The following is a 27036-nucleotide window of genomic DNA, read 5'->3' on the forward strand; positions in this document are numbered from 1 at the left end:
GCGGTACGTCCACCCGGCCTCCCGCATGCCCAGTATACGCCCTCGCTCAAAGTCCGTCAACTGCACATACGGTTCACGTCCACGCTGTCGCGGCATGCTACCAGTGTTAAAGACTGCGATGGAGCTCCGTATGCCACGGCAAACTGGCTGACACTGACGGCGGCGGTGCACAAATGCTGCGCAGCTAGCGCCATTCGACGGCCAACACCGCGGTTCCTGGTGTGTCCGCTGTGCCGTGCGTGTGATCATTGCTTGTACAGCCCTCTCGCAGTGTCCGGAGCAAGTATGGTGGGTCTGACACACCGGTGTCAATGTGTTCTTTTTTCCATTTCCAGGAGTGTAGTATGGTGAAACAACAAAACAAAGAATCTAAGGGATCCAGAAACAGGTCAGTCATTTTTCCTACCGTAATGTCACAGAAACAATTTTGGTGCATCTCACGCGCGTTAGGGCACCATTAAAATTCCGCTCGAAGAGCTCATATAGCAAACGACAGATTAGCACCTATAAGAGTACCTATAAGAGTACCGTGGGAAAAGTTGGTGGAAATACTTTCGGAACTATATAATCTTGGCATAAATTTAATCGCAAACAGAACATATTTTAAATCATAATAACTTTTAGTAATTTATGTTAATCCTTTAAATACCAGTCAGGTCATTATGATCCGAAAGAACATATGCGTGTAGCTCTTTTAATGAAAGGATTTGGTTAATACGCAGTGTTCTTTCCTACCATTTACGCAATAAGGGCAGAATAACAGCGAGCGCTTAGCTTTCACTGTGACGCAGCGTTGCAAGAGGGACTTCAGTAACTCAGATTCCATGACGTGACAAGTCCTCATTCGGTTGACGCTGCCATGGTGAGTTGGGTGTAGGTTGGGGGTGGGGCCGTCTGGAAGGTGGAGGCAGTAGTTGTGATGGGGTGGAATAATGCAAGTTGGTCCGTCTTTCCATTAGGAAGTGTAGACGCTCGTTTAATATTCGTCGGGCGATTTCATTGCACAAGCTGCCGGAGCACTCGGGATATGAAGGAAAGAAGTACTTATTGCGATTCTTGAACTTTATTAATATTGACGTGTAATTCATCCACGCAGATTTTATAGCTATTTCCTATTCAAAAGCTAGAATAAACAGTGTTGGAGAATACGCCAGAATATTCTTTTGTAAAAACATGCTTCACCGCCAAAATGACGTAAAACAAGCACTATTGCATTGTTGATATTTTATTAATAGCTTTCGTTAGTGCTTGAAGTGCCATGGGTATGTAGTGCTCAATTTCTACTTACCTATTTCCGTTTAAAGTCCCCACAGATACTCCTAGTTTAGATTTCTGCTACAGCTTGTTAAAAGCAAAAACCGCATGAAAGATGGCGGACAAGAAATTGTGCTCGTATCAAATATTCTGTACAAAGACGTCGTTAGTGAGAATGCCTGCGGTGTAACCTAGATAGATTAAATGAATAAACATACGTTGTCACAAACGCCTCACATCTCTCTAAAAGTGCCTTAACCCTTCGAGTACCAGTGATTCCTGCCTGAAATCACCATTTTGTTACGTTTTTTTTTAAACTGTTAGGGTCTTTCGCATGAAACTACCGATGCTATTGCAAGACAGGGACGTTTATTGGTACACTGAGGTAAGTCTACGAATGTAGGGCATTATAGCAGCCACGTAAAGCGTTTAGAGCAGCAGTCGGCGCGAAATAGTGCTACGCGACTGTAAGAGATTGTGGCATGCATGTTTTTTTAATATAGTGATCATATTGAGAACATAACTTATTCTGGAAGTAAGTATATCTAAAGTTATTGTAACGTAAATTTGAGTTTGTACTACTGCTGTTATGAGTAGTTTCGCAATGAAACGACTAGAGCACTATGTAGTTTCAACATGAATTTCTTAAATTTTAGGCCCATTTTTCCTTGTTATCTACAACTATACGTTTTTGTTTTATGAGCTCTGGAAGTTTCGAAATGTGGGATTGTGTGTAGCAAACATTGCTAAATTGCTTTCAAATACAACTCATGAAATGATGGATGGTTTAAAACTGTATGTCCCAGTGGTTCTTAAGTGACAAAACAACTTTTATTGATTGTAACTTCCTGACAGATTAAAGCTGTGTGCCGGACCGAGACTCGAATTCGGGACCTTTGCCTTTCGCGGGCAAGTGCTCTACCATCTGAGCTATCCAAGCCGTGCAATTCGCTGCAGAGTGAAAATCTCATTCAGGAAACATCCCCCAGGCTGTGGCTAAGCCATGTCTCCGCAATATCCTTTCTTTCAGGAGTGCTAGTTCTGCAAGGTTCGCAGGAGAGCTTCTGTAAAGTTTGGAAGGTAGGAGACGAGGTACCGGCAGAAGTGCGGCTGTGAGGACGGGGCGTGAGTCGTGCTTGGGTATGTCATATGGTGCCGGTACGGTATCTCAGCATGTTCGGTCAGAGAGCTGCGCGTTCTCTGTAATAAAAAAAACTTAGTCAAGGAATCAACGATGAACTTTAACAGATGTCTTGTGACGTCTGCCCAGAACAAACGCAACGAACTACACTCCTGGAAATGGAAAAAAGAACACATTGACACCGGTGTGTCAGACCCACCATACTTGCTCCGGACACTGCGAGAGGGCTGTACAAGCAATGATCACACGCACGGCACAGCGGACACACCAGGAACCGCGGTGTTGGCCGTCGAATGGCGCTAGCTGCGCAGCATTTGTGCACCGCCGCCGTCAGTGTCAGCCAGTTTGCCGTGGCATACGGAGCTCCATCGCAGTCTTTAACACTGGTAGCATGCCGCGACAGCGTGGACGTGAACCGTATGTGCAGTTGACGGACTTTGAGCGAGGGCGTATAGTGGGCATGCGGGAGGCCGGGTGGACGTACCGCCGAATTGCTCAACACGTGGGGCGTGAGGTCTCCACAGTACATCGATGTTGTCGCCAGTGGTCGGCGGAAGGTGCACGTGCCCGTCGACCTGGGACCGGACCGCAGCGACGCACGGATGCACGCCAAGACCGTAGGATCCTACGCAGTGCCGTAGGGGACCGCACCGCCGCTTCCCAGCAAATTAGGGACACTGTTGCTCCTGGGGTATCGGCGAGGACCATTCGCAACAATCTCCATGAAGCTGGGCTACGGTCCCGCACACCGTTAGGCCGTCTTCCGCTCACGCCCCAACATCGTGCAGCCCGCCTCCAGTGGTGTCGCGACAGGCGTGAATGGAGGGACGAATGGAGACGTGTCGTCTTCAGCGATGAGAGTCGCTTGTGCCTTGGTGCCAATGATGGTCGTATGCGTGTTTGGCGCCGTGCAGGTGAGCGCCACAATCAGGACTGCATACGACCGAGGCACACAGGGCCAACACCCGGCATCATGGTGTGGGGAGCGATCTCCTACACTGGCCGTACACCACTGGTGATCGTCGCGGGGACACTGAATAGTGCACGGTACATCCAAACCGTCATCGAACCCATCGTTCTACCATTCCTAGACCGGCAAGGGAACTTGCTGTTCCAACAGGACAATGCACGTCCTCATGTATCCCGTGCCACCCAACGTGCTCTAGAAGGTGTAAGTCAACTACCCTGGCCAGCAAGATCTCCGGATCTGTCCCCCATTGAGCATGTTTGGGACTGGATGAAGCGTCGTCTCACGCGGTCTGCACGTCCAGCACGAACGCTGGTCCAACTGAGGCGCCAGGTGGAAATGGCATGGCAAGCCGTTCCACAGGACTACATCCAGCATCTCTACGATCGTCTCCATGGGAGAATAGCAGCCTGCATTGCTGCGAAAGGTGGATATACACTGTACTAGTGCCGACATTGTGCATGCTCTGTTGCCTGTGTCTATGTGCCTGTGGTTCTGTCAGTGTGATCATGTGATGTATCTGACCCCAGGAATGTGTCAATAAAGTTTCCCCTTCCTGGGACAATGAATTCACGGTGTTCTTATTTCAATTTCCAGGAGTGTAAGTCTAGGGGACTGATGACCTCAGATGCTAAGTCCCGTAGTGCTTAGAGCCATTTGAACCAGCTGCAGCCTGCCGTGTTTCTTTATCGCAGTGTGCACGTGACTCGTCACTTGGTCGAACCAGAACGATATGAGTAATGTCCATGAGTGTTCGTGCTGTTAAATAAAAAAAATACAATGAGTTTTTCTGGGTTATAATGAAATACAGAGGCTGGATTATCCAACACCACCCCACCTCCCGCCCTCCCTCTCTCAAAACATTTTTTTTTGTCCTGGTTGCTACGTTAGTGCGAGCGCGAACGACAAAGTTAGCTAGCTGACATCGTGGCGGTGGAAGTCATTTTAATCCCTTGCATTTGGTTGGTGAGGGGAGAGAAGGCGGTTGTGCATGTTGATCAGACTATATGTGATTTTATTTAGATTCTCCCGAACCTCCCCACATTATGTAATGAAGTGTGGACACGTCACACTGTGGAGGGTCGTCCATCTGCCTTTAAGCACGGCCGTGTTTCCAGTCAATTGAGATTATGTACAGATGGGACTGACTCGCACAGAATACTCTGCAGCGAGCTATAGAGTACGTGTCATGCGGCCAGCTTAATTTCTCTTCGTAACTGATTCAGCTGTGTGAAATGGTACCAACCAATAACGTTCGCCCCACTGTGCTCAATACTGAACTGGAGGAGGAGGATATTAGTGTTTAACGTCCCGTCGACAACGAGGTCATCAGAGACGGAGCGCAAGCTCGGGTGAGGGAAGGATGGGGAAGGAAATCGGCCGTGCCCTTTCAAAGGAACCATCCCGGCATTTGCCTGAAGCGATTTAGGGAAATCACGGAAAACCTAAATCAGGATGGCCGGAGACGGGATTGAACCGTCGTCCTCCCGAATGCGAGTCCAGTGTGCTAACCACTGCGCCACCTCGCTCGGTTCTACTGAACTGGAAACAGAAGAGCTGTTGCACATTAAAAATGGCGTCGTTGGTTGGGTAGAAATGGCAGACGGCAAAACAGCTATGTTTCACTCCACTTTACACCACGACTACAAAATCACACACTTGGCAATGGGGAGCGCATCATCAGCCTCTCAATTCCCAATTACTACCCATTCCAGTGACTCTTTTCTCCATTTTGCACCAGCCTATAAACATGTTTACATTCAATACCGCACAAGAAAACTTCTGGGCCTGCAAGTACATAAGCAGCGAGCAGAACAGCGTTTGCAGTCTTACCTGTATGGTTCGTTGCTGCCTGGCAATGATGGTGTCCCTCTGGGCTAGGAGATTGCCCAGGTCCTTCTGCTTGCGACAGAGTCGCGACTCGAACAGTATCAGCTGCGCAGACAGCGTCTTCAGCTGCTCAGCACGTTCTCGCGCCATTCGCACGAACAGCTCCTCCTGAAAACGGCAGGACACTAGTTAAATACTTCTGAGCACCAACAGTATCAGAGTGCTTCTGTATCCCGGCGTCATTCGGCACGGTTCACATTCGGTTTTTGTAAACTGAAATCTTACTTTCATTCACAGAGAGTCGATGTGCAGACGTCTGATTTTAGACTTGCTTATACACGATCCAGTAACATTAACGTGACTACCTCCTATGTTCGACGTATAAGTGCAGTGACACTCTCAAACGGCAGGTGGCAGCACTAGCAGTGGAGGGTATATAATGAGTGTCGGTGGGTGGGGGGGGGGGGGGGGACGTCGATAGCAGGGCAGTCATCGTCGTAGTGCGGAAACAGAGCGGTTTATCTGACGCCCAAAATGGCATGATCATTGGCTTGTGGACCGAAGGCGGAAGTATTTCGCAAACGGTTAAGTTTGTAAGCTGTTCGCGTGCTGCAGTGCTTGAAGTATCGGGTGATCAAAAAGTCATTATAAATTTGAAAACTGAATAAATCACGGAATAATGTAGATAGAGAGGTACAAATTGACACACATGCTTGGAATGACACGGGGTTTTATTAGAACCAACAAAACACAAAAGTTCACAAAATGTCCGACAGATGGCGCTTTATCTCATCAGAATAGCAATAATTAGCATAACAAGTAAGACAAAGCAAAGATGATGTTCTTTACAGGAAATGCTCTATATGTCCACCATCATTCCTCAACAATAGCTGTAGTCGAGGGATAATGTTGTGAACAGCACTGTAAAGCATGTCCGGAGTTATGGTGAGGCATTGGCGTCGGATGTTGTCTTTCAGCATCCCTAAAGATGTCGGTCGATCACGATACACTTGCGACTTCAGGTAACCCCAAAGCCAATAATCGCAGGGACTGAGGTCTGCGGACCTGGGAGGCCAAGCATGACGAAAGTGGCGGCTGAGCACACGATCACCATTAAACGACGCGCGCAAGAGATCTTTTACGCGTCTAGCAATACTTTGTTTTTTTCGGTTCTAATAAAACCCCAAGTCATTCCAAGCATGAGTGTCAATTTTTACCTCTCTATCTCCATTATTTCTTGGTTTATTCAGATTTCAAATTTATACTGCCTTTTTGATCACCCGGTATATCGTGCAAGACAAAATTGCGCTTTCCAAAGCCAGCACCGAGGACACTGGTGCACCACGGGCCATAGATGACAAGGGTGAAAGAAGCGACAACTGCGGAGATGTGTACGGGCGAATACACGTGCAAATGGTTAGCAGCTGACCGCCCAGATGAACCAAGGGGCTACCAACAGAGTCTCCTCAACGACAGTTCAGTGAACGTTGCTGCATATGGGCCCCCACAGCAGGCGCCTGGTTCATGCACGCACGCTAACTGCCGTTCATAGGGGACGAAGGTTGGAATTTACACGACAGTATCGCAACTGGACGTCCAGTGAGTGGCGACAGGTTGCCTTTACAGATGAATCAAGTTTTATGCTCCGTCATACAGATGACTGTTGCAAACATCCAGGTCGGAGGAGAGAGCGTTATTATCTGAAGAATGTTTCCGTGGCATTCTCTGGGTAAACCCGTCAGTCTGTAAGGCCAAATGGATCAACGCAAGTATGCATCTATCCTTGGGGACCATGTCTACCCCTGCAAGCACCGAGCGAGGAGGCGCAGTGGTTAGCACACTGGACTCGCATTCGGGAGGACAACGGTTCAATCCCGGGTCCGGCCATCCTGATTTAGGTTTTCCGTGATTTCCCTAAATCGCTCGAGGCAAATGCCGGGATGGTTCCTTTGAAAGGGTACGGCCGACTTTCTTCCCCGTCCTTCCCTAAACCGATGAGACCGATGACCTCGCAATTTGGTCTCTTCCCCCAAAACATCCCCAACCCTGCATGCATTTTGTTGCTCCTCTGAACGACAGCATCTACCAGCAGGACAATGCAACTTCGTCACACAGCTCGCAGTGTACATGCGTGGTTCTAACTGCACCAGATTGAGTCTACCGTACTCCCCTGACCACCAAACTCCCTGGAGTTAAATTAAATCGAGAATCTGTGGGACCGCCTCGATCGGGTTGTTCACGCCATCGATCCTCAACCGAGAAAGCTGGTGCAGCTGGCCACGACACTGGAGTGGGCGTGGCTCCACATCCCTGTCGGTATCTTCCAGAACCTCACTGACTCTTTTCCTGAACGTCTAGCAGCGGTCCGGACTGCAACCTTGGTCACATTAATGAGACTGGACGGTGTATTTTAGTGTTTTAATACACTGCCACTGATCGTATGAGAGTGTGAAATCCAATAGCAATTAACTGTAACGACCTTAACATTAGCTCTGCATGTCTGCCAAGGACGCTTTTAGTTCTAGTCTTTAGTTTGGAGTACACTAAAATCTCTCTCAGGAAATAAAATAATTTCTTCCAACATATCTTAAACTACGAAAATAAAAAATAAACCTAAAAGGAACCTAAAAATAGACCAAAAAGAATTTCGAACTGCTTTTCATTTCGGTTGGTTAGGGTTCAAATGGTAACGGTGACCACTATTGTTGACTAGAAACAATTTTTTCTATGAAAGTAGGAAAACAGACCCGCCAGGATAGCCGAGAGCGCTAACGCGCTGCTTCCTGGACTCGGGTAGGCGCGCCGGCCCCGGATCGAATGCGCCCGGCGTATTAACGACGACGGCCGGTGTGATGGCCAGCCTGGATGTGGTTTTTAGGCGGTTTTCCACATCCTCCTAGGTGAATACCGGGCTGGTCCCCACCTCCCACCTCAGTTACACGACTCGCGGACCTTTGCCACACATTCGTACTATTCCACGATTTACACTAGACACAGACAGCTGGGGTACAGTAATTCCGTCTTGGGGGGGGGGGGGGGTGGCGGCAGGAAGGGCATCCGGCCACCCCTTAAAATTAACCATGCCAGTTCCGTACTTAACATTGCCCACCCTGCGCACAATGAGGGATAAAGGCAGTAGCGAGAAAAAGAAAGATGAAAGTAGGAAAACAGTAGTATACAAAGAAAACTATACAAAATGCTCCAATCTACCATTAATACCGCGAATCGTGTACCTAACCGCGACTGATGACCTCAGAAGTTAAGTCGCATAGTGCTCAGAGCCATTTTGTGTACCTAACCATGCGTACATTATGATATCCAATAACAAAACCACACACCGATTAGCTTGTACAGGAACTGAACGGGATGTTATCATAGATTATTCAGATACAGCGTAAAAACAGATACAAAGAAAGCTGGGAAGAAACAGCATCTTCGAATGTGAAGTTGTGTATACCTGAAGGAAAGGGGGTAATTATTTATAAGAGGTACGTATGTAAACATCAAATGATGGTGCTGACATAAAGAGAGGGATAGAAAAGAAAATTGCAAATAGAATGCAGCGTCTGGTAAGAAGAAGATAAAAGTTTCAAGCAAGTGATAACAGTGATATGACACACTACACTGAACTATACGAACTTATTCATATATTTCCACCAAAGATTGTAACAAGCTATAACCAAAATTTAATAAGATAAGTTTATCTTTAGAAGATATTATTTTTCATGGCTGCCAACGTAGCTAAAAACGGAGAGAAAATTTTCCAAGCGTTCAAAGATTTCTTGAAATATTTTTATAGTTCAAGACACTAATGAGACAGACAGATAGCCAATAACAGAATTAATGACGTTACTGACGTATTGCCTGGAGAGGTATCTGAAAAAATCTGAGGTATGATGAAAGAGAAAACGCAGGGAGAAACTGGTGTTTCGGTAGAAATGGTTAAATTTGGAGACTTTGGAGACAGAGCAACACGGAAGTCACCTGCAAATTTCCAGAATTAATTTTCACTCTGCAGCAGAGTGCGCGCTGATTTGAAACTTCCTGACAGATTTAAACTTAGTGCCGAAGAGGGTCTTACACCTGGGACCTTTGTCTTTCGCGGGTAAGTGTAATGGCAACAAGCACGACTCACAACCTCATCCCAAAGCTTTACTTACTGCAAGTATCTTCTCAAATGGAGCACTGGCGGAAGCACGGGTGTGAGGAGTGGTCGTGAGTCGTGTTCAGGCAGCTCAGTTGGTAGAGCACTGGCCCTCGAAAGGCTAAGGTCTCCGGTTCGAGTCTCAGCTCGGCATATAGTTTTAATCTGCCAGAAGTTCACTTGCAAAATTTTTTACGCAATATTTGCTGAGTAAGACAATTGCCCAAACCCAGAACAATGCTTTGCTTATTCTCCTTGACAAGGAACAGGACAGACAAAAATAAAAAATAAAATTATTGACCAATCAGCTTTCTCTCCGATACGTAGAACATATTCACTAAAGCTGTCACTAACCGCATGCAGAAAAAAAATTAGATTTTTAATCGGGTAAAGATACAAGCGCCGGAAGCTGTGACCGAGCGGTTCTAGGCGCTTCAGTCCGGAACCGCGCTGCTGCTACGGTTGCAGATTCGAATCCTGCCTCGGGCATGGATGTGTGTGACGTACTTAGCTTAGTTAGGTTTATGTAGTTCTAAGTCTAGGGGACTGATGACCTCAGATGTTAAGTTCCATAGTGCTTAGAGCCATTTGAACCATTTGCACGATTTTCATATCCTCTCGCTTGCTACACCCAAACTGTTAGTCCTACAGAAAAAAATGAAGGAACTTTTTGTAAGAAACTTAATTTAGCTAAATTGTGAACTGTGATACGTTTTCGCTAGAGAATGTAATTTCCGAATTATTCAAGAAAAACAGAGGTGCATTATGGTAATTATTATGGAGGAGAGTAAAATAAATATATAGATCAGGCGAAAATACGTAATGAAAGACGTAACTGTGATTTTAATGAAACTAAAATGGTGGGGTCGTGGCTTGCAGCAAGGCGAATAAACGTCTGAAAAAATATTGAAGTTCTTTCCTGGGTTCCAAGAAATACGACAAGACGGAGACGCCGACCTAACGGAAGATGGGTGGGTGGATGGATGGCATTATAAAATATGCACGGCCAACACGGAAGCGCGTAGCTGAAAAGCGCAGTGCAAAAGTCTGGAGGAGGCTTTTAACAGCAGTGGATGTAAAACGGCTGCTACCGATGATAAAATACTACCGAAACACCGCTGGTTATGAAAACGGAAAAAGTCATTCTTGTATTAATGAGGAGTTATAAAACTCTTACCACAACCAGCACGCATCATTTCCTTTCCCGATCCAAGCTTTTGGTCGATCTTTAATGGCCTCGTCGTCGAAACCGTGAAATTCCTTCCTTTAACATGAATGCATTCTTTTTGTTTGCCAAATTTCATTTTTCATTTTTATTCCTTTTTTCCGTGGACAAATTTTTTTCAAAATGAATAAAGTGCGTTTATTTTATTTGTTCTTTCTTAGAATGTCACTGACAATACTGGTATCAAATCCAATTTTTCTACACAACAGTCAGTATCAACTTTTTCGCTGTTATTCTACTACAATTCTATTTCCGCCTTCGTAAAAGTACCATATAGCGGTGGTCTTAGATTAAAAATCGGGTGTCTCTACCGGCCGCTAGATTGAGGCATATCAGTGTGTCATTCAAAGGCACGCTAAGCAAGAGAATACTCCGAATATACAGTAGTAGCCGTGGGTCATTTTGACGTGCTCAGTCAGTATCGACAAGGAAAACAAAGTACCTCACCGGTGATGAGACAGTCTTGGGAAGTTACACTGCCTGACAAAAAAGTGAAGCACCCACAAGATATGGTCAGATGTCATTGCCACTTCATGCACATGCAGAACATTGGCGGGTACTTCATTGATTAGAGGTACAATTCTCTGTGACAGGTAGAACAGCCACCACAATGCATCTGTGTTGTTCGTGTTTAATGTTCTTACAAGGTATGGTAAGGTGTATACGGGGTGTGAACGGCATCAGATATCGTGTACTCGCGAGAGACAGCGTTATCGTCACATGACAGAGCCGGAAAGGTGACTCACTCTGAGTCTCCATTTGGCCGATTGGTCGAATCGTGAAATATCCAGATTTAAACGGCATTCGGATGTGGCAGTGGCCTTTTGTTGGAACGCATGAGCACGTGAGTGCAGGCATACTCATCGTCAAGGTTGCAGTCGACCACGTCTGATCTCCATAAGGGAGGACCACCGTTCAAAAATGGTTCAAATGGCTCTGAGCACTATGGGACTTAACTTCTAAGGTCATCAGTCCCCTATAACTTAGAACTACTTAAACCTAACTAACCTAAGGACATCACACACATCCATGCCCGAGGCAGGATTCGAACCTGCGACCGTAGCGGTCGCGCGGTTCCAGACTGTAGCGCCTAGAACCGCTCGGCCACTTCGGCCGGCAGGACCACCGTCTTGTGCACCAAGCACGTCGTAATCCCCTTCACATCTGGGCCAGTCGTCCGGGGACAAGTAATCATCCCGCACTATTGATCGGAGATAAGCAGCTTCAGGAATAAGGAATTACCGTGTCATGCGTAGACTGCTGTAGCCCCACAATACATACAGTTGAGTTTGGAGTTTTGACGTACTGGCGGACACGTACTGCTGATGAACGGTGTCGCGTTATGTTCAGCGAAGAATCGCGGTTCTACGATATCCAAAAAAATGTTCAAATGTGTGTGAATTCCTAAGGGACCAAACTGCTGAGGTCATCGGTCTCTAGACTGACACACTACTTAAACTAAATTATGCTAAGAACAACACACACACCCATGCCCGAGGGAGGACTCGAACCTTCGGCGGGAGGGGCCTCGCAATCAGTGACATGACCCCTCAAACCGCGCGGCCACTCTGCGCGGCGTGGAGTATCCCAGATGGCCATCGACCTGAAGAGAAGAGGTCCCACTCTTCAAATGTTTTGGAGAGGCATAGCCGTGTTACTCCTGGCGTTGGAGTGGGGAGCTGTCGAGGATGACTTCATCTCACGGCTGGTGGTGACAGACAGCTCAACGGTACGTCACAGAAATCCTGCGCTGTCATGTGTTACTTCTCATGCTACAGCATCGTCGAGTCGTTTTTCAACATACGGCACGTGCTCTATGAACGGCCTGCGTGATGCTGAGGTACTGTCGTGGCCAGCAAGAGCGCCAGATATGTCCCCGACAGATAATGTGTGGGACTAGATCGGACATAAAATCTATTCCAGTGACAGTATCCAGCATATCAAGGAACAGCTACCACAGTTGTGGGCCAACTTTCCTCGGGAGAAGTGCAACGGCTTCATGACACCTTTACCAACAGATAAAGTGCGTGGATTCATGCTAGAGGGTGTGTGACATACTGGTAAGTGGGCTCATATTGACAAGTTTTTTCTACATTTGATTATTTTGTAATCACTGAAATAAGATCACATGCCGTCTGAATACGTGAGGTTTTATTTCGTTCCCTCTTTCCCTTCTGGGTACTTCACTTTTTTGTCAGGCAGTGTATATTCGCTTCGTTATCAGATAACTTCTTCTAACCACTTACCAGTCCACAAACGAGATATACAAGATGATTTTTTCCATAGTGTACAAACTCTACGGATTGATCGATGAGAGGATACCGAACAAAACAAGGTCTAATGAACTTATGTCTGGAGATGCGTGGCTTCCATGCTAGAGACCATTTATTCAATCACGCTTTGTTACAGAAACTGCAGTCTAATACGCGCTGTACCATGCAGCCACAGTTACAGTACGCATGGTTTCCTCCTGGAGGGTGATAATGCTCCTCATACGACATGCCCTAGAGACCTCTCCTATCATGTAATTGGTAACGTTGTGCCCGAATCACTTCTCTTGCTGATTCACGTTGTAGTGGATGTGATGCAGCGTTGTACGCAATGGTTACGTATTCGAATCGAGAGGCTACCGACATGGTATTTACTTACAGAAAAGTAAATGGCAACGGGCAGCAAGGTTGTATCACGAGACTTATCCCCGCCGACAACAACCATAGCGCTCAACGTCTGCAACAGTGTTCCACCGTTTGTCGGAGACAGGGTCGTTTCAGGAAGCAGGAAATCATGAAGGACGTGCCCGAAATGTTCGGACATGAGACTTTGAGTAAACTGTGATTAACAAATGGTTCAAATGGCTCTAAACACTATGGGACTTAACATCTGAGGTCATCAGCCCCCTAAACTTAGAACTACTTAAACCTAACTAACCTAAGGACATCACACACATCCATGCCCGAGGAAGGATTCGAACCTGCGACCGTAGCAGTAGCGCAGTTAGGGACTGAAGCGCCTAGAACCCGTCAGCCACCGCGGCCGGCTGTGATTAACACTGTGGAAGGCGACAGCCGTGTCAGTAGCAGGCAGTTAGCCCTCCAGTGCAGAATAATCCAGACGACGATGTGGAACATTCTTCATGACAATTGGTACTAGCCTTATCACTTACAGCAGCGACAGACTTTCCACATCGGGCGCAGTTTTGTCACTGGTTTCTTCACCAGGCAACCACGATTACGGGATATGTGTCATCCACCTTATTTACAGATGAGGCCGCCTTTTCGCGAAGTGGTATTTTCAACTTTCATGACAGTTATCTGTGGTTGTGGGACAGCATGCAGAACCTTTACGGTACGATGACAGCAGCCGTCCGTGTGTGGCCAAGCGGTTCTAGGCGCTTCGGTCTGGAGGCGCGCGACCGCTACGGTCGCAGGTTCGAATCCTGCCTCCGGCATGGATGTGTGTGATGTACTTAGGTTAGTTAAGTTTAAGTAGTTCTAAGTTCTAGGGGACTGATGACCTCCGATGTTAAGTCCCATAGTGCTCAGAGCCATTTGAACCATTTTTACGATGACGGCGAATCATCAGCATCGGTGCAGCCGAAATGTGCGGACCGGTATAATTGGCGACTGTATTTTGTGACCAATCTTCCACCCACGTCGCCTAACAGGCTGGAACTATCGGTGTTTCTTGCGGGTGACTGTGTAATTTTTATCTCTCTGGCCCCGCATACTGTCTTTCAGTAATATCATTTCTAGATTATCACGAAAGTACCTAAATGAGGTGAGAGTAATCGTAAAAGCTAATTTAAATACAAAACAAATTTTTAATACACTACGTTTTTAAATAGGACTGTAAAGTATAAAATAATTTCTCCTACCTCATACAGATTCTGAACCCCATACAGATGATCCTGAAAATTTGTGACTGTGAACTTTAATAGTTATGAAAATACTTGTAAGATTTAAAATGGGAAACGTGGGGTGCATTCAACAGATAATATTAAGGAGGCGAACTGTTCATGTATCAATTAGTAAGTAGCGTAATAGTACAGAGGTGAATTATTTATGCATGAACTATGCATCCCATGCGCGTCACGTTTGTTCTTTTTAAATCTTACAAGTATTTTCATGGCTATTAAAAATTCAATCACATATTTTCAAGACTATCTGTATAAGGTTGTGAATCTGCATGTGGCTAGAAGAAACTATTTTATTCGTCTTAGTCCGATTTAAAAAAGTAATACACTAAAAATCCATGTTGATTTAAGTAGTTACTGTCTGCTTTTTACTCTTCCGTGTGTGAAATTTTTTAATCGATATCCAGCAGTTTTATCAGATTACAACAGAGACATGTGGTAAATTTCACATTTATTTCAGTTTCTCTTCACCTGACGCAACCAGTATGTTGCTTCGTCCTGTGTATAACTCGTGAAAAGACCATGAAGGTAAAAACTACAGAGATTCTAGCTCTCATGGAGGCTTGCCAGCAATCGTTCTTCCCGAGAAGCATTTGCAACTGGAACAGGAAAAGGGTGAAATGTCTTGTGCATGGCTGAGACTACTTTGTGTACCACTGCCAATAAATCACACACACACACACACACACACACACACACACACACACACACACACACCCGCTGGTTTCTCTGCTTGTCGACAACTTCACATACTACATACAGGAAAGAATTGTGAAGTACAGCATAATTAAAATGCTGTTGACAAATGGTCTATAACCCCTCACTTAAGGTATTTAACAGCACAACGTGTACTTTCGCTCCCACAAACGAATAAACAGTCGAGATGAAAACGTGGGAACGGAAACGCCCAAAGAATATGTTTAAAACAAAGAGCCAATATGTATCAGGAAAGAGAGAGAGAGAGAGAGAGAGAGAGAGAGAGAGAGAGAGAGAGCTACAGCTGTTTGGTCAAAGTATTTACATGAAATAAATGCCCTGCCATTATCCTTAGAAACAAAACATTACACAGTGTGACTTAAAATTGTTTATATTAACGTCACTGATACAGTCCACTATATCTGTTATTCAGAATTTTGATGCGGACATAAGACAGCCTCAGTGAAATTTTTGAATGAAGTAATTCAGCTTTAGGCTGTTAAAATATTATTTATTGCGAAAAGCTGACATAATAACAGCAGCACAGAGCTAACATAATAGTAAAACAATACCCACTAAAAACAATAAGTCAAAATGTACACGACATTTTGACTTTAGGGTTCATAGTGGGCGTTGTTTTCATCATATTAGCTATGTGCCGTTATTATATCAGCTTTTCCATGTTTGCTCACATAGTGTATGGAACAGCAGGTGGGTTTGTACCACCACTGTTGGGAACTACGTTATTGAGCCTCTCACAGCTTTATGTTCTTGAATGCGTCGCACTAACCCACAATGCTCGACAATGATAATGTGTCGAAATTGAAATCGGAATAAATAATATTTTAACAGTAAATGTATTCGCAATTGCGAATATGAACCACCCTCGGCTGTATATTAGATTGACGAGAGTGAAAATTTGTGGCAGAACGGGACTCAAATCCGAATTTCCCGCACCAACCACGGCCAGACCCAAAAGTCTTCCGTATGTCGCCGTCTTTGTGTCACAACCTGCTCTCGTACGTTACGTATATTCTCATCCAGGAAAGGCATATTTATTGAGTGTCGAGAGACTGCTACTGGCGGAAAAATACAAACTGTATCGTACTTCTTAATAACACAGGCGCTACTATTTCGTAAAAAAAATCGTTATCGTTGATAAAATGCACCGTTGTTTTGTTAAAATTTCTTCTACCTCAATGACGGATATGATCTCTCGTATTCACTGATTTGTGTGGTGTTTAAAAAATTCACAATAGCGTCGTAAATACAGAAGTCATTGCTGAATGAAACATGGTATGGTTCTGTGGCAGTGTTGTATGTCATGACAGTTAAAGTAGTCCCTCATGTTTATTGGTAATAGTGCTTAAGGCATGACTTAAGCCAGCTATATGATCACAAGGAAATCTACAGTCTACAGTCGCCCAACAGCTGCCTCCATCTGCGCATCTTGAAGCTACTGCCTGCTTCAGCTTGAAGGTGAGTTTTATTTCGCCCGGTATAGCGCGGCGTGAGCCTTACCTGCTGCTTGACCCTGCGGCGCCAGGCGAGCAGCTGGTGCGCCTGCGCGCGGTAGCGGTCGCGCAGCTCGCGGATCACCAGCCGCGCCTCCTCCACGCTCTCTACCGGCCGTTCCTCCATGGCCTGCAACATCAACACGAAAACATCAATCAACAACGACATCGCATTAGCCAACAATATATTTATTTATTCACTTAATTATTTGTGCATTTATACCGACGAGCCAAAACGTTATGTCAACAACGCTTTGCGAGATTGAGTACAGCACGGTGGCGTTTCGGGCACGTGATGCGGTAAGCACTACTGGCCATTAAAATTGCTACACCACGAAGATGACGTTCTACAGACGCGGAATTTAACCGACAGGAAGAAGATGCTGTGATATGCAAATGATCAGTTTTTCAGAGCATTCACACAAGGTTGGCGCCGGTAGCGACACCTACAACGTGCTGACATGAGGAAAGTTTCCAACCGATTTCTCATACACAAACAGCAGTTGATCGCCGTTGCCTGGTGAAACTTGTAAGGAGGAGAAATGTGTACCATCACGTTTCCGACTTTTATAAAGGTCGGATTGTAGCCTACCGCGATTGCGGTTGATCGTATCGCGACATTGCTGTTCGCTTTGGTCGAGATCCAATGACTGTTAGCAGAATATGGAATCGGTGGGTTCAGGAGGGTAATACAGAACGCAGTGCTGGATCCCAACGGCCTCGTATCACTAGTAGTCGAGATGACAGGCATCTTATCCGCATGACTGTAACGGATCGTGCAGCCACGTCTCGATCCCTGAGTCCAAAGATGGGGACGTTTGCAAGACAACAACCATCTGCACGAACAGTTCGACGACGTTTGCAGCAGCATGGACTATCAGCTCGGAAACCATGGCTGCGGTCACCTGTGACGCTGCATCACCGACAGGAGCGCCTGCGATGGTGTACTCAACGACGAACCTGGGTGCACGAATGGCAAAACGTCAAAAAATTGCTCTGAGCACTATGGGACTCAACTGCTGAGATCATTAGTCCCCTAGAACTTAGAACTAGTTAAACCTAACTAACCTAAGGACATCACAAACATCCATGCCCGAGGCAGGATTCGAACCTGCGACCGTAGCGGTCTTGCGGTTCCAGACTGCAGCGCCTTTAACCGCACGGCCACTTCGGCCGGCGGCAAAACGTCATTTTTTCGGATGAATCCAGGTTGGGTTTACAGCATCATGATAGTCGCATCCGTGTTTGGCGACATCGCGGTGAACGCACATTGGAAGCGTGTATTCGTCATCGCCATACTGGCGTATCACCCGGCGTGATGGTATGGGGTGCCATTGGTTATACGTCTCGGTCACCTCTTGTTCGCATTGACGGCACTTTGAACAGTGGATCTTAAATTTCAGATGTGTTACGACCCGTGGCTCTACCCTTCATTCGATCCCTGCGAAACCCTACATTTCTGCAGGATAATGCACGACGGCATGTTGCAGGTCCTGTACGGGCCTTTCTGGATAAAGAAAATGTTCGACTGCTGCCCTGGTCAGCGCATTCTCCAGATATGTCACCAATTGAAAACGTCTGGTCAATGGTGGACGAGCAAATGGCCGGTCACAATACGCTAGTCGCTACTCTTGATGAACTGTGGTATCGTGTTGAAGCTGCATGGGCAGCTGTACCTGTACACGTCATCCATGCTCTGTTTGACTCAATGCCCAGGCGTATCTAGGCCGTTAATACGGCCAGAGGTGGTTGGTTGGTTGGTTGTTGGGGAAGGAGACCAGACAACGAGGTCATCGGTCTCATCGGATTAGGGAAGGACGGGGAAGGAAGTCGGCCGTGCCCTTTGAAAGGAACCATCCCGGCATTAGCCTGGAGCGATTTAGGGAAATCACGGAAAACCTAAATCAGGATGGCCGGACGCGGGATTGAACCGTCGCCCTCCCGAATGGAGGTGGTTGTTCTGGGTACTGATTTCTCAGGATCTGTGCACCCAAATTGCGTGAAAATGTAAACACATGGCAGTTCTAGTAAAATATATTTATCTAATGAATAGCCGTTTATCATCTGCATTTATTCTTGGTGTAGCAATTTTAATGGCCAGTAGTGTCTATAAGCGGAGCAGAGACTAATGGGGAATTATTTCAGCGATGATACGGGCTGCAAATGGGGACACTCACTGAAAAAAATTGGACTTCGACAAAATGCATGTGGTTTTGACCCGGCCCCTGGGAACGAGCATGTCGGAAACGGTGGATCTGATCGGCTGTTGGGGTGCTACTGTCGTACGTATATACTTAGAAAGAGATTAAATTACTAGTAGGCTACAAGGTGTTTGAAGTCGGCGGCTCATCGCAGAACGTGGAGATCGGACGCTTGCGCGCTGTAAAGCAGAACAGGCGGCGATCTGTGGCAGATCTTAACGACGGAGTACGGTGCTGTCACAGGCACAAGTGTTTTGGAGATAACCGTTCAACGCACATTGCTGAACATAGAGATATGCACTAGGTGACTCCTACGTGTTCTCATATTGACTCAACGACAACATAAATTACGATTGCAGTGGGCATGGGTTAATAGAGAAAGGACAGTGGACGCATGGAAACATATCGCTTGCTGGGATGAATCACATTTCTTGTTACACCAGGTCGGTGGTCATAATGGGATACGCCGTCATCCAAGGGAACGGCTGCTCGAAACGTGCAACGCGCCACGGAAGCAGGCCGTTGAGGACAGTATTATGCTACAGAGGATATCCACTTGTGCATCCGTGGAAATTTCGGTGATAATCGAAACCACTATGACAGGAGTGGACTACGTGAACATTGTTGCCGATCACTTGTATCCCTTTATGTTTGATGTATTATCCTATGACGATGCCATCTTCTAGCAGGATAGCTGCCCATGCCACAAGGCCAGAATCGTACTGCAGTAGTTTGAGGAGCATAGTAGTGCACTTATTGATGTCTTGGCCACCAAATTCTCCTGATCTGAACCCAATGGAAAACATCTGAGACGCTATCGGGCACCAGATCCCCATCCAAAAACCGCCGTCCTGTGATTTACAGCCGGCCGGTGTGGCCGAGCGGTTCTAGGCACTACAGTCTGGAACCGCGTGACCGCTACGGTCGCAGGTTCGAATCCTGCCTCGGGCATGGATGTGTGTGGTGTCCTTAGGTTAGTTAGGTTTAAGTAGTTCTAAGTTCTAGGGGACTGATGACCTCAGCAGTTAAGTCCCATAGTGCTCAGAGCCATTTGAACCATTTTTTGTAATTTACAGAAACTGGTTGACATGTGCGTAGACATCTAGACTTTGAGAAATTCACCAACGACTTGCCGAATCCATGTCAGGCAGAACTTCTGAAGTAATCCTAATGTTGACCAACACGCTGTCAAGCAGCTGGTCATAATGTTTTGGCTCATCAGTGCATTTCACGTTGCAAGAGTAAGGCTCTCAGGCACTCTCGTACGTCCAACCAGACACCATTTGTGAGTCAGCGTTACAATATGCACCGTACATTAGCACCACACAATGTTAATAATAATAGTAATAAAAATCGTCATTCTCATCTCCACCATTATAATTGTTATTGTGACAACTGGTGGCAGATTTTATACAAAAACCATTGAAAAAAGGGAAAGGAAAATTCTCAGAAAACCCTTTGTACTAAAATGCGGTAATGGAATTTGAATGAAAAAGAAATCACACGAGACCTATCACGTTTACATTAAAAAATAACAGATAGCATCCGAAATCTGTAATTACATTTTTGCTGTCACTTACATAGAATAGGCAATATTGGGCTCACCAAAAAAATTCGAAACTTAGCCTTACCAACAAAAAACCATAACTAATTAACAGAAGTTGAAGATCTGCAAGAGATTGGTTCCCATTAAGAAATCATTCAAGATAGAATGCAATTTTGATTTCTGATTCACGAACAGAAATTTTCTGAGAAACCTACCGTACCATATTCAGAATTGAGAGAATAATGTACAAAGAAACATTTTGAATGCAGATGGCATCTGAGGAAAGGACATTAAGCTCAAATTAGAAAACAAAAAATCTTAGATAGCCTAATTATTTTCCAACCCATTTATTTGTCATTCACATCTACATGGATACTCTGCCAATCATACTTAAGAGCCTTTCCGTGCGGGCTCTATTTCCCTTATTGTATTACGACGATCTTTCACCCTACGTAGATCGGTGTCAACAAAATACAATCGCATTCGGAGGAGAAAGTCGGTGATTGGAATTTCGTAAGAAAATTCCGCCGAACGAAAAAGTGTGAGCAGCTGCCTTTATTTCAGTGATGTCCCCCCCAAATCCTGTGTCATGTCAGTGAATGTCTCTCCCCAATTTCTCGTTAATACAAAACGTGCTGCTCTTCTTTGAACTTTCTCGATGCACTCTGTTAATCCTAGCTGGTTAGGATTCCAGACCGCGTAGCAGTACCTCAAAAGTAGACGGACGGGTACAGGGCAGGCAGTCTCTCTACCAGATCTGTTGCATCTTTTTGCCAATAAACCACAATCTTTGGTTCGCCTTCCACCACAACATTTTCTGTGTGTTCTTTCCAATTTAAGTTCTTCGTAATTATAGTTTCTAGGTATTCAGTTGAATTTACAGCCATCAGTTTGACCGATTTATCGTGTAACCGATGTTTAACGGATTCCTTTTAGCACTCATGTGGATGACCTCACACTTTTCCATTCTTTAGGATCAACTGTGAATCTTCGCACCATATTGGCATCTTATCCAAAACGTTTTGCAATTTGTTTTGATCTTCTGATGACTTTACTAGACGATAAACGACATCATCATCTGCAAACAACCTAAGATGGCTGCTGAGATAGTCTCCTAAATCGTTTATTTAGACTAGGAACCGCAGTGAGCCTGTAACACTATCTTGGGGAATGTCTGAAATCAGTTCGGTTTTATTCTATGACTTCCCGTCAATTACTACGAACTGTGACCTCATTCACAGGAAATCACGAATGTAGTGACGTAATTAGACGATATTTCATAAGCACGCAATTTGATTACAAGTCGTTTGTGAGGACAGTGTCAAAAGCCTTCTGGAAATCCTGAAACACGGAACTGATTTGAAATCCCTTGTCACTAGCACTCAACACCTCCTTTGAATAAAGAGCTAGTTGTGTTTTGCAAGAACGATGTTTTCTAAATCTGTGTTGTCTGTGTGTCAATAGACCGTTCTAATCGAAGTAATTCATTATGTTCGAACACAATATGTATTCCAAAATGCTGTTGCAAATCGACGTTACTGATATGGACCTGTAATTTAGTGGATTACTCATACTGCCTTTCTTGAATATTGGTGTGGCCTGTGCCACTTTCCAGTCTTTCGGTACGGATCTTTTGTCGAAGAAAATCTAATTGGTATATAGTCTGGACCAGAAGACTTTCTTTCATTAAGTGATTTAAGTTGCTTCACTACTCCGAGGATATTTACTTCTGCGTTACTTATGTTAGTAGCTGTTCTTGATTTGAATTCTGGAATATTTACTTCGTCTTCTTTTGTGAAGGCATTTCGGAAGGCTTTGTTTAGTAACTCAGCTTTAGCAGCACTGTACCGATAGTATTTCCATTGCTATCGTGCAGAGGCGCCACTGATTGTGTTTTGCCGCTAGCATACTTTACATACGACCAGAATCTCTTTGACTGTCAGGTTTCGAGACAAAGTTTCGTTGTGGAAACTGTTACAAGCATCTCAAATTGAAGTCCGCGGTAAATTTCGAGGTTCTGTAAAAGGTTGCCAGTCTTTGAGAGTTTGCATTCGTTTATTTTTTTAATTAATTAATTAATTTATTTATTTATTTTACAACAGTGTTCTGACCTGTTTCGTGTACCAAGGGGGAACAGTTCCGTCGTTTGTAAATTTATTTGGTGTAAGTCTCTCAATTGCTGTCGATCTGTCGATACTATTTCTTTGAATTCAAGCCACATCTTGTTTACACTTACCGGTACATCGTTAATTTGGAAAGAGAGGCGATTGTCTCTCAGGAGGGTGTCAAGTGAATTTTTATCTGCTTTTTTTTTTAATAATCGTATTTTTCGTTTATTTTTGGAGAATTTGTGAGTTACAATGTTCAGTCTCGCTACGACAACTCCATTTCACTAATCCCAGTATCCATTTTGATGCTCGTTATTAGCTCCTAAGCGTCATAATTATTTCATTACTGAATAGTCAGTGGTAGGTCTCCCAATTTTTGAATTCTTAGAGAAATATTGAAATTTGCACATAGGATTAGTCACATATTTTCATATTTCTATCGTTACGAACAGTATCTATAGTAGTAAATAATCCATAGGCGGTAAAAACTCAAATTTGTAAAAGAAGCAAGCGGAACTCTTAGATCTAATTTTGTTCGCAGCTACAAGACTAAGTTTAGCGGTGTACTCTTCTCCCGCAACATTTCCTGTGACCTATTTTATGATGACCATACACGAAGCTACACAATGCGGCCAACAAGCCTCGGAAACCTGCCGTAGTACGTTTCAAAGAAACCAGTCGTCTAATAGGAAAATGGACCTCCTTTGGATAGTAATACAATGTTTAATCTTCGGATAGGGCTTCCAGCTACATTTATGGGAAGATTTGTTGGCGTTTCTCCGGCAGCATGGTGAACAGTTGTCAAAGTTTTACACGAAAAGATCTGTTATGGAAAGGTCACTATACTTCATCCCGATGCCGGCCGCTGTGGCCGAGCGGTTCTAGGGGCTTCAGTCCAGAACCACGTTGCTGCTACGGTCGCAGGTTCGAATCCTGCCTCGGGCATGGGTGTGTGTGAGATGTCCTTAGGTTAGTCAGGTTTAAGTAGTTCTAAGTCTAGGGGACTGATGACCTCAAATGTTAAGTCACATAGCGCTTAGAGCCATTTTGAACTTCGTCCCGAATATGTTGGACGAAGTTCAAGTTGGAGCTTTGAGTGAGCGAGACCACCACACCACCCTCATTTCCTTCAAACCACGATGTACTCATCCACTGTTTGTGAAAAGAACCATCATGATGTTAATACACGAAATGTGTGGTTGCGGTTTTCGCTGTGTGCGCGCGCGCGTGTGCGTGTGAGCGCGTGTGCGCGTGTGCGTCTTTTCTTGTTGATTTATGTCTATAATCCTTGTAGACACTGAAATTCCCCCATCACAGTACTGCGGCACACCGCTAGAGGAGTCAAAACAAAATGGTGCAACCCATTGATAAAGTAGAGGTAGGCTACTCTAATACCCATAGTATGATCGCTCTTTCACTGAAAAAATGCTAAACAGTTAACGATTTTGTTTACGCGTTTGTTTGTGCAGTGTGTAAACAGTTCGTCTCCGAAAATGGTTTATTGTTCAAAAGATATACATCCAGTATCCTCTACTTATCTTTCTAATTTGTAAAATAATTTAAGGACATCCTATTAAAGTCACCGATATGTAACCTGAGGACACACAGAGCGGATTTGGTGTGGTGTTGGTTAACTTTGGGCAACATGATGCACTTAGACAGTGTGACCATGGTCATAGTGCAAGATACCGAACATCGAACATGTAGTAAGAATTGATCGTGAAAGTTAATGCGACAGCTCGCAATAAGCAGTAATTTTGGGTCACGACCCCGATCTGCATAGAATTTTGCAACTATCACTACATATTCATTCTTTGCACATCCATCGTATCTAAACGGTTTGCACTTACATCACATGTCAACGCATCTACATTGATTTCATCCCTACAAATTAATTAATTTCATTTCGCCTCATATAATTCGTGAGAGCTAATGAAACTGGTGGCACCCTGATTACCCTCAACGAAAGACTCTGAATTAAAGGATGCAGAAATACCAGCCGCAACACATTGAATAGTTCGACATGGAATTTGAACGTGAATTTCTCAGACCTTATACTTGGCTTCGAAGTCATTGGAGACAGTGCCTGTGAGAGACAGTGGCAAACAGGATGGGCAGTGAATTTGATCGCGGTCAGATCAGCAGAGCGAGGCCAATGGAGTACTTCAGCTTCGGAGTCGTGCAGACACTGCAGTTTTCCAGGGCAAGCGTGTCAACGGCTGCCAGAGTACGTCGGTAGGAGAAAACAGTGCCGCCGGTCAGGGTCGACTATCTGACTTCCGTGATCTGGACAACGAGACAGCGCAGTGCCGACCGTCCACCCGGTCAACACTTTTGTGTTTGGCTCCCGTCTACGTAGCCAGTCAGCTCAAGATATATCGAAAACTGCTAGTTCAAAAAAATGGCTCTGAGCACTATGGGACTCAACATCTTAGGTCATAAGTCCCCTAGAACTTAGAACTACTTAAACCTAACTAACCTAAGGACATCACACACACCCATGCCCGAGGCAGGATTCGAACCTGCGACCGTAGCAGTCCCGCGGTTCCGGACTACAGCGCCAGAACCGCACGGCCACCGCGGCCGGCCTGCTAGTTCGGTTGGCCACTTGCACGCAATGACACACACATATACACTCATATCTACCATTCTGGATCCAATTTCAATACGGAAAATCACCACCATGTGGTACCGGCACATTTAAAAAGAAAAGAAATGAGCCTGTACTTGAGGCACGACCAACCTGGGACCTCCGTACCCACGGTTTCATTAGACAGCATTATTAGAAAGGCAATTGGCCAGCACATAGCTATCGCAGTCTGTAATATGAAGTTGCGAAATTTTTCAAAGCACTCTCCTCCTGCAAGTAGTTTCTCTTATAACGAGAAATAAATAGCTGTATCAGAAGTCGAACCGAGATTCTCAGTGTGGCAGTCACACCGTTCTCCTGTACATTTTATATTTCATTAACCGAGACGTGCAACTGAATTACAGTAAACATTTTATCATTGAAAGGAGGAGGAAATATTAGGGTTTAACGTGTCATCGACTATACGAGGGTGTGTTGGAAAGTAATGTCACCCGATTTTTAACGTGAAAACTCGTAAAGCTTTTCTAATAATTAACGTACTACATCTTTAGTCTTCATGTCTACATACTTACTTCGCACCATAGTCTCCCTGGCGGCGAACATTTCTCTCCCAACGAGAGACCAGTTTGTTGATACCTAAACTGTATTTGCGTGACTTTGTTGAGGGAGTCAAAACATCTCTGCTTGCACCGCCTTATCGCTATCAAAGTGAAGTCCTCGAAGGTGTAAGTTTTGGAAATAGATGAAAACTGGACAGAGCGACGTCGGGACTGTATGGAGGATGTTGGATGACTAAACTCAAGGCGTCGGATTGTTGCATATGGCACAACGCTCGTGTGTGGTCTGGCACTGTTATGTTGAAGGAGAGGGTCTTCCATGTGTCGATGAACGCTTCTAATTCGAAACTATATCACAGTACGCTGTTTTCTCACATACCAGCGTACTTACTTTACGCACCGCCATGTTACACGCTACAATTCGGAGCTCTCCAGCGGCAGAGGGCTGCACATACATATGTAGACACGAAGATGTCGAGTCTTAATAAGCTGGTGTGGGGAAGGAGACCAGACAGCGAGGTCATCGGTCTCATCGGATTAGGGAAGGACGGGGAAGGAAGTCGGCCGTGCCTTTTCAAAGGAACCATCCCGGCATTTGCCTGGAGCGATATAGGGAAATCATGGAAAACCTAAATCAGGATGGCCGGACGCGGGATTGAACCGTCGTCCAGAGTCTTAATAATGTTTTTTTTATTAAAAAAACTTAAAAAATTTAGCATTCCTTTTAAGCACGCCCTAGTATGATTCTTAGAGGCGATTACAAGCTAGGATCGGGGAAGGAAATCGTCCGTGTCCTTTCACTGGAACGATCCCGCCATTCACCATAACCTGTCCAGAGAAATCACAGAAAACGTATATTTGGATGGCCGGACGTGGATTATTCGGCCGTCCTTCTGAATCGTAACCACCTACAGGCATGGTATCAAAATTGCCTTGACTTGTCTTGTCTTTCTCATTCTCCTTCTCTGCCTCACTCTAGCTTCTCCTCCTACCTATTTCGTGTCGTCTTTTCTTTCTCGTTGGTCAGATCCACTAGTCCCGCTATTTCTACTCTAAACTTCCTCGTTTAGTAGATTTTTTTACTGATTTCACATTTATCTTTTGCTGATGTACAACATTTACCCATGGAATTTTCTTGTTTCTGTTCTCGTGATAAGTTAACATCTAATTGCAATCTTATCTGTGTCCGCCTTCTTAGCTGGGTGATCTGCCGGCACGGTACCTCAGCGTGCTCGGTCAGAGGGCTGCGTGCTCTCTGTAATAAAAATTTAAAAAAATTGAGTTAAAGAATCAACGATAAACTTGAACGGCTGTCTTGTGACGCCAGCGAACTATATAAAAAAATGGTAA

The 27036-nt window shown here is 45.1% G+C and overlaps 1 protein-coding gene across 1 annotated transcript in view; it reads right to left on the reverse strand.

Annotated features, from left to right (window-relative positions):
• The window catches only part of LOC126183604 (homeotic protein female sterile), a 543174-nt gene that overhangs the window by 39691 nt on the left and 476447 nt on the right, over positions 1–27036 (reverse strand). The window contains exons 4-5 of the mRNA XM_049925715.1: positions 16692–16814; positions 5196–5360 (exon numbers count right to left, since the gene is read on the reverse strand). Of these exons, the coding sequence (XP_049781672.1) occupies positions 5196–5360; positions 16692–16811 (285 nt within the window). The 5' untranslated portion in view covers positions 16812–16814. The remainder of the gene's footprint in view (positions 1–5195; positions 5361–16691; positions 16815–27036) is intronic.

The sequence above is a fragment of the Schistocerca cancellata genome, chromosome 4, assembly GCF_023864275.1.
Source record: "Schistocerca cancellata isolate TAMUIC-IGC-003103 chromosome 4, iqSchCanc2.1, whole genome shotgun sequence".
Taxonomy (NCBI): domain Eukaryota; kingdom Metazoa; phylum Arthropoda; class Insecta; order Orthoptera; family Acrididae; genus Schistocerca; species Schistocerca cancellata.